The 8,266-nt window shown below is 40.0% G+C and overlaps 1 protein-coding gene across 1 annotated transcript in view; it reads right to left on the reverse strand.

The window, feature by feature from the left end:
- Positions 1-8,266, reverse strand: part of LOC101988512 (maestro heat-like repeat-containing protein family member 7) — a 37,433-nt gene that overhangs the window by 24,332 nt on the left and 4,835 nt on the right. Inside the window, exon 7 of the mRNA XM_026779782.1 lies at positions 2,579-2,665. Within this exon, the coding sequence (XP_026635583.1) occupies positions 2,579-2,665 (87 nt within the window). The remainder of the gene's footprint in view (positions 1-2,578; positions 2,666-8,266) is intronic.

Genomic DNA, 8,266 nt, shown 5'->3' on the forward strand with positions numbered 1-8,266 from the left:
GGGAGGCGGTGGCAGGGGGGAGGCAGAAATCTTTAATAAATAAATAAATTTAAAAAAAGAATGGTACCCGTATAATTAATAATTAAAATAACCTAAAATAAATAAAGGAAAACAAAAAAACTCCTCAGCACCTTCTCTAGCACCAGACCTGTTTGCATGCTGCCTTGTTTCCCACCATGATGATAACGAACTAAACCTCTGAAACCGTAAGTCCCAATTAAATGTTTTCCCTTATAATAGTTGCCATGGTCATGCTGTCTCTTCACAGCAACAGAAACCCTAACTGAGAATGGTCCCTCCGAGTACTCCTAGAAATGCAGGATGTGTGGTCTCCACTGGCTGTCTACTGTAGACAGGCAAGGCTTCCAGCGGTGGGTCTGGGTTGCATTCAATAGAGTTGCTGACCAAAGGAGTCCCGTAGAAATCCCCCCAAACAACCCAGACTGCTGCTAAGACAAAGGGTTGCCCTCCACAAATTGATGGTGGGGCCCGTTGCCATGGACACATCTACAGAGCTCATTGAACACATAGAAGTCGAGCCGTCACCCCTATATTCTAGTCTCTTTGGTGCAGGAAGGTGTTCTTCAGGCTACTGGAAGAAAAACATGGACACCAACCCAGCCACAAGACCTTTGACCCCCAATCAGTCCTGCCTATAAAATACGTTAGGTCAATGGTGGCACAGAACTTGTGGGAGTGGCCAACATATGTCTGATTTTATCTAAGGTCCATTTCATGGGAAGGAACAAGCACTTCTAGGATAACCAGGAACCAGAGACTAGATAGCCCAGAGACCTGGTAAAACCAAGCACTACTGGTCAAAAAAAAAAAAAAAAAAAAAAAAAAAAAAGGTATTAATCAAATGACTCCTAATGATTTTCTACTGTACTCATAGACCAGTGCCTTTTCCAGCTTTCATCAGAGAGGTCTCCCCAGTAGATGCAGGCACCCACAACCAGACATCATATGGAAAGAGAGTCTGAATTGGAGATCTCCATCAAATCCCTCCCCTCAGAGCTCAGGGAATCTTGAGGAAGAGGAAACAGAAAATTCTCAGAGTCAGAGGGGATGGAGGACACCAGAACACGGCCTTTTGAATCAAGTAAGCAAGATGCATCTGAGCTCACAGAGACTGAACAGCAGCACAGGGCCTATGCAGGTCCACACCAGGTCCACTGTGTATGTACCATAGCTATTAGCTTAGTACTTTTATGGGACTCCTGACTATGAGAAAGTGGATCTCTGGCTCTTATGCCTGCTCTCTTCCTCCTGTCGGGGTGCCATGTCCAGCTTAGAGATGAAAGTTTTCAACTTTACCTTATCATATTCTATTTTTTCGTGTTTGTTGCTGTTTCTTAGAAGCCTGTTCTTTTCTAATGAGCAACAGAAAGGGAGTGGATCCAGAGGAAAGGGGAGGGAGGTGTGGAGGAACTAGGAAAAGTAGAGAGAAGGGAAACTATGATCAGGGTATATTGTATGAGAAAAGAATCTATTTTCAATTAGCAAAAGAGAGAAAAATGTAGACAGTTATTTTGACAAAAATAATATTAAAAATAATAAAATAGTCCATTTTTATGAGAAGTTGGAAACTTTTGCAATGGTGCTGTTTTATTTTCTTTTGTTATATATAGTTAAAACAAAGTCTCACTATTTAGCCCAGGTTGGCCTCAAACTCATTGCAATCCTCCTGCTTCTGCACTTCAGTGCTGTATTTATAGACATATGCACTATGCCCAGCACCATTTTTCTTTGGAGAACAAGAAGCCTAGTAATGAATGCTGAGGACTTCACCACGACTGGAACTAGAGCTCAGTGCCCCCTCCCCCCCTCGAACTCCAAGAATAACAGGGCTTTGTTATCGCACTCACAATGAGGTGTCTATAAAGCATGGAAATACCTCTCCGCAAACACGCCAGCCACAGTCCATTCCAGAGCACTCTGTCACTCCCCACACACAAGCCAATGCCTCCTGCAGAAAGCCCTCGTCAAGACCGTATTACGTCCTACCTGGACACTCTTATCTCCATTTGTGATGTTACAGAATTTAGGGCAAAATGTCTTAGTCCAGTCAGTAACCACTTTGGTCATGAACATTATTTCCAGGGAACCCTTGGCTATTTTCCTAATTCAAATTCGTTCTCAGGAAGTGAAAGTTAGTCAAAACTAAGACTATTTGAAGTCAACTAAAGAAAAACAAAAGTACTTGATAATGCTTTGAGTCTGCTGGAGGTACTTCTCATCAAGAGGTAGAAGACCAGCCTATGGGGAAACACTGATCTCCGTCACAGAGCAGTGAAAACACGCTAAGAAGATTCAAGTGTAAGCTGGACAAAAATAACATAAATATGGGCACTGCTAATGTCCCAGCATGCCCTAGTTCTAGACAGAAAAGGCTCCACAGCCATCAGGCTGTGGTCTCCAAATGTCTCCCTCAGAGTGTCTTGAGGGAGACGCAGGACTGCATCCTCCAGTGATGTTTATACATGGCGGGGTTGGAGAATCTCTGACTGTTGTCAGAGACTGGACTGTTGTACTCCTCCTGCCTTGCCCTGCATACATACAAAAAACAGCCACCTACCTCTATGAAGTTTTGCAATATAAGCATGTCAGGGTTCCTTTGTTCCAACACAAGAGCGTGTAGCATGTCATCCAAGGCCTGGATTGTCTGAGGATCAAGGAGACATGGGGTATACCATAGGATGATTTCCGTGTGGCGCACTCAGCTTCCTGAGAGCACCCCGTCCGTCTTTCCTACAGGATGAAGGAGCAGGGGGCCAGCGTGGTTCTGTTGTCCTTGCATCTGCTCACACACCAGTTCTAGTCAGGTTTTCCCTAGTGGTGAGCTTTCTCAGTGAGCTTACTAAAGGTGGGGGCAGGCCCATCTCAGTTTGTAGCCAATAGTAAAATACAGGCTGTAGGTACTTCTTGCCAACTAAGATAGCCTACTGGGATTCTCAGTGTTAACTTGTCATGCTCCCAGTTTATGGAGACTTCTGTGTTTTATCTTTGCAATTTTGGGAACTGAACCCAAGACCTCTTGGGTGCTAAGCAAGTGATTTACCACTGAGCTATAGCCCCTGTCCAGATTTTAAAACCAAATATTATTGGGAAAACTTGGCAGTCCTTTCGCCAATTATTCTATATAATCTGTGGGTTTTATTGCTAGTCTAAGGCTAAGGCTGTCACGTGGACTTTCAAGGAGAAGGGATGTGGGTGATGACCATTCCTTGGGAAGCCCGGGATGACAGCAAGCAGAATGGAGGCCATGGGGTCCTGAGGGAGGGATCAGAGCAGGAAGAAGGCCAGGAAGGCAAGCAAATAGGAGGTGATCCCCAAAACAAAGTCACCCCCATGGAGATCTTCAGCAAGAGACAATAATGGTGCTTGCCTTGGTGTAGACCAGTCTTTCCCGGTATGTGATTTCTGCTTCTGCTGCCTTTGTTTAACGCTGTGAAGCTGTGTTACTGTGCCTGTCTAAATCACCTGATGGTCCAACTGAAGAGCTGAACGGCCAATAGTGAGGCAAGGGCAAGGATAGCAGAGAGGTTGGCAGGCGGAGGGAATAAAGAAGAGAACCAAGGAGGAGGAGCAAGAAAAGGAGAGAGGACGCTAGGGCCAGGCCAGCCAGCCATGGAGTAAGAGTGAAGGTAAGATATATAGAAATAAGAAAGATAAAACCTCAGAGGGAAAAGGTAGTTAGGATAATTTAAGTTAAGAAAAGCTGGCTAAGCCGGGTGGTGGTGGCACACGCCTTTAATCCCAGCACTCGGGAGGCAGAGGCAGGCAGATCTCTGTGAGTTTGAGGCTAGCCTGGTCTACAAGAGCTAGTTCCAGGACAGGCTCCAAAACCACAGAGAAACCCTGTCTCAAAAACCCCCAAAACAAACAAACAAACAAAAACAACAACAACAACAACAACAACAAAAAAGAAATCACATGGACTGGTAAAAGATTGATTATTATATCTAGGAATTTATTATGTGTTAACACCTCTTCCAATGTCTGCAGGAATATAGTAATCAAATTTCTTTAAGGCACTTAATATACTTTCCTGCAGTTTTTGTTAGGAAGGATTTTTGGTTTTGCTTTAAGAATTTGGATCTAGATGATAGAAGGACTCCTAAAATGAAGTTCTTTGGGAAGATTTAAAATGGGTCTTTGTCAGTCTGAAAAGTGAGGTTTTTATCTAAATTATACTGATCAGTGAGAGACTTTTTAATTAAGGCAGTAAGAAATTTTAAACTTTCAAAAATGAAAACTTAAATAAAGTTGGAAGTCTAGGTATGCAAACAATCATAACAAAAATACAATTAATAAAATGACACAATAATATCAACTTTGCTTATAGTTTTTGCCAAAAGCAAAAACTGGCATTATTTTTCTGCTTTCAGGAACTATATTGTGGAAATTTTCAAAAATCTGTTTTTAAAAGTTCTAAATATAAAATATTTAAGAAGCTAGGTGGTGGTAGAGGACACCTTTAATCCCAGCACTAGGGAAACAGACAGGCCTCTGTGAGTTAGAGATCTGTAACAGACGGATCTCTGTGAGTTCGAGACCAGCCTGGTCTACAAAGTGAGTTCCAGCCAGGGTTACACAGAGAAATCCTGTTTTGAAAAATCAAAAAAAATATTTAAGAAATATGTTTTTAAAAGCACAAAAATTTGTAGAAATATTAAAGGAATTTTGAGTTTAGTAACAGGGTTTTTGCTTGTTGTTGTGGTTGAAAATTAGTAGCATGTAACATTTTAATTTTTTATTTGAGCATGTACATATGTGTACATCTGTGTGTATACTCATGGAAGTCTGAAGAGGGTACCAGAGTCCCTGGAACTGAAGTTATAGTTAGCGTCCTGAGGTGGTTCACAGTTTTGTCAAAGATGCATCCTCAGAAGGATCTGTCACAGGTTTTGTAGGACAGGAGGAAGTACATAATAGAGTGAACGTTACTGAAGCTTAACAGAGACTTAGATGTGGAGTCTTTTTCCATTCACAAGATCATTGATTTTAGGTCTTATTCATTTAGTTATCTCATTTATTTAGTTACCGCTTTTCGTTAGTACACTATGGAAAAATTCTGACAGATGATTCTGAATTTTCAGTTATGACCTTTTCATCTTTTAAACATGTATTTATTATTATTTTATGTGTATTAGTGTCCTGCCTTCATGGATTTCTGTGGACAGTGTACATGTAGTACTCACAGAGGCAAAAACAGGGCATTGGATACCATGGAACTGGAGTTGTGGACAATTATTAGTTGCCATCTGAGTGCCAGGAACAAACTGGGGTCCTCTGGAAGAACAGCGTATGACTTACTTTTCTATCGCTGTGATAAAACACCATGACCAAGGAAACATAACTATTTAATTGGACTTATGGTTCCATAGAGTCAGAGTCCATGGTGGCAGGTCAAGGCATGGTGGTGGGAAGAGCTGAGAGCTGTGAACATGTCAAATGTTGTGTAGAAGGCAGAGAGCACACTGGGAATGGTGTAGGTCTTTTGAAACCTCAAAGCCTACCCCCAGTAACATAACTTTTCTAACAAGACTTCTAATCCTTCCCAAACAGTTCCCTCACCTGGGTGGGGACCAAGTATTCAAACATATGAGCCTATGGCGGTCGTTGTCATTCAAACCATGACATGGCAGCAAGAGCTCTTAACTGCTGAGCCATCTCTCCATCCTAGCTATTAGTTTTTAAGGTATTATAATGGTGTATAACACCTCCCTTTAGCAAAGGGCTTATACAATTTTTTGTCTATTTTCATTGCATCCAATAATTATTTGATAAGCAGATACTTGATATTTTGCAAATATCAATATTAGACATAGGAGAACTAGTGGCTATATTTTTGGCTAAAAATGTGAGAAGTGTTAGTCAACCTTGAAAACCGATTTCTTCATAGTGTCATGTGTTCATTGAACCACCAGCGTAGAGACTTGAAAAATCATAGGCAAAGTGAAAATTCTATGCAGTAGACCCAGCTAAATAAGCAGATTTGCAATATTTGTCCACTAAAGTAAAAGCCACAATCACCGTGTAATTAGCAGGAATGTCTCAAGTTGGAATGATGCACGTTAATAGGATTTTTCATACTATTTTTTTTCTTTTAAACACTGCTTGGCTCATTTCTATTAATGTGTGTAACACCCCAAGGTGCGCTTACCGGGAAGATTCTAGCCTACGTCCATCCTGGGTTGGAGCTTCATTGTGTCTGCTGATTTTTCATACTATTAAGGTGGTGGGTTTTCTACTAAAGGAAAGGCAGAAAAAATGTTCAGGCATATTTGTATCCAGTGCAGAGAAATGTGGATAAAATCTAATTCCAAGTTTGCAATGGTCCATTCAATAAAGGGATAACACATAAAGCCCTTGTTTTCTAAGCCATTTGTGTATGTAAATTTAAAATGTTGTTGTTGTGTCAAGTAAGTACACTCGGTTTTGACCTAGAGTGGAACTTACAGCCTTTTCACAGTGTTCACCTAACCCCTGGAAAACACAGCTGTTTACATTAGGATTCCTAACAGAAGCAAAATTACAGCACAAAGTAGCAGTGAGAACAGTTTTATGGTTGGGGGTCACCACAAGATGAGGAAGAGTATTAAAGGGTCTCAGCACTAGGGAGGTTGAGAACCACCTAATGGGTATTTTAATAACCTTTCATTATAGCAAATTTAATCATATCATATTATCTTTAAGTTTTTTATTAAGTATTTATGACATATTTTAAACTTTTTTTGTCCTCATCTGTCCTTTTGCACTTTGGATAAATCTTTCACTTTAAGACAAATTTGTATTTCATCATATAACTTTCTCATCTAAAAACATTTCCTTCTTCCTTTAACTTTCTTTACCAAAAAAAAAAAATACATATTCTAAACTTGTAACTTCTTCATACTTGATGGTTCCCAGTTTGTTTCTTGTTTCACAATATTCTAAATTTGGGGAAAAATTTCATTAAAAAATAAAATAATTATATTTTAATGAAGGGTCAAGAAGGTATACAGAAGAAGCCCAGAGAAAGTGGACAGTATACTTTTTGCCGGCTTGAATGAGAATGTCCCCCATAGACTCAGGTATTTGAACACTTAGTCCCTATGTGGTGACACTATTCGGAGATGTCACAGCAAGATACAGCTGTGTTAGAGGAAGTACATACGGTGTGTGGGCTTTGAGAGTCTGTAGCCTTGCCCCACTTCTAGTCTGCCTTCTCTGCTTCCTGACTGCAGCTGAACTTAGGAGCTCTGAACTTCCTGCTCTGGTCACCCTGCTGCTATGCCTCTCTGCCACTTACAGACTCTTCCTCTGGATTCTGAATCCCAAATACATTCTTTTTTTCATAATTTTCTTTTGGTCATGGTATTTTATCACAGCAAGAGTAAAAGTAATTAATATGTATCTTAACTAGGGGACAATAACAAAAGGAAAACCATCTTAACAGTCCTGACCTAGATATTTCTACTTTAAATTTCAAGTGACTTGTTACATTTGTTTAAGTGCTATGAATTAAAGGGACTTGGACTAGGTTTGCATGAGCACTTGCTCACCTGTTAGCCAAGCTGCGTCAAGTTCTTCTGATGGTGACTTGATCACGTAAAGATACTACGTAATGGGTCTGTAAAGGTAACTTAGAAAAGCATATATACTGATAGAATAAGATGACATAAGCAAAAAGAATTTAAAGCAATTTGATAAGGAGTGTGAATCTAAAGTCATAATAGAGTGAATTAAGATAAGATTGTCTGCTTATTTGTTATTGAGATTTTCAGTCTTAAGTAAACTTCATTACTGCTTGGATTTTAAAATATTTTTCTTTTGGACAATCTTTTTTTTGTTCATTTGTTTTTATTACCATAAAGAAAAAAAAATCAAGATTGACCATCAGGGGCATATACCAAAAGGACTCTAAGTCAATTCACCACAGAGCTATGTACCTGTTTATTAGCATACAATCTACAATAGCCAAAAAAGAAATGGAACCAGCCTAGACTGTCACCAGCAGATAAGTGGATACACAATATATGGTTCATATACACATACATAATGAAATCTTATTTAAATGTACAAGATCATCATGATAGTTGCAGAAAATGGATAGAAATGAAATCATTATATTAAGTAAACCAAGCCAGACTCAGAGAAACACTGTATGTTGTCTGTCATATTAAAAGTGTGTGTGCGTGTGTGTGTGTGTGTGTGTGTGTGTGTGTGTGTGTGAGAGAGAGAGAGAGAGAGAGAGAGAGAGAGAGAGAGAGAGAGAGAG

This window comes from Microtus ochrogaster, chromosome 6, assembly GCF_000317375.1.
Source record: "Microtus ochrogaster isolate Prairie Vole_2 chromosome 6, MicOch1.0, whole genome shotgun sequence".
In the NCBI taxonomy this organism is placed as follows: domain Eukaryota; kingdom Metazoa; phylum Chordata; class Mammalia; order Rodentia; family Cricetidae; genus Microtus; species Microtus ochrogaster.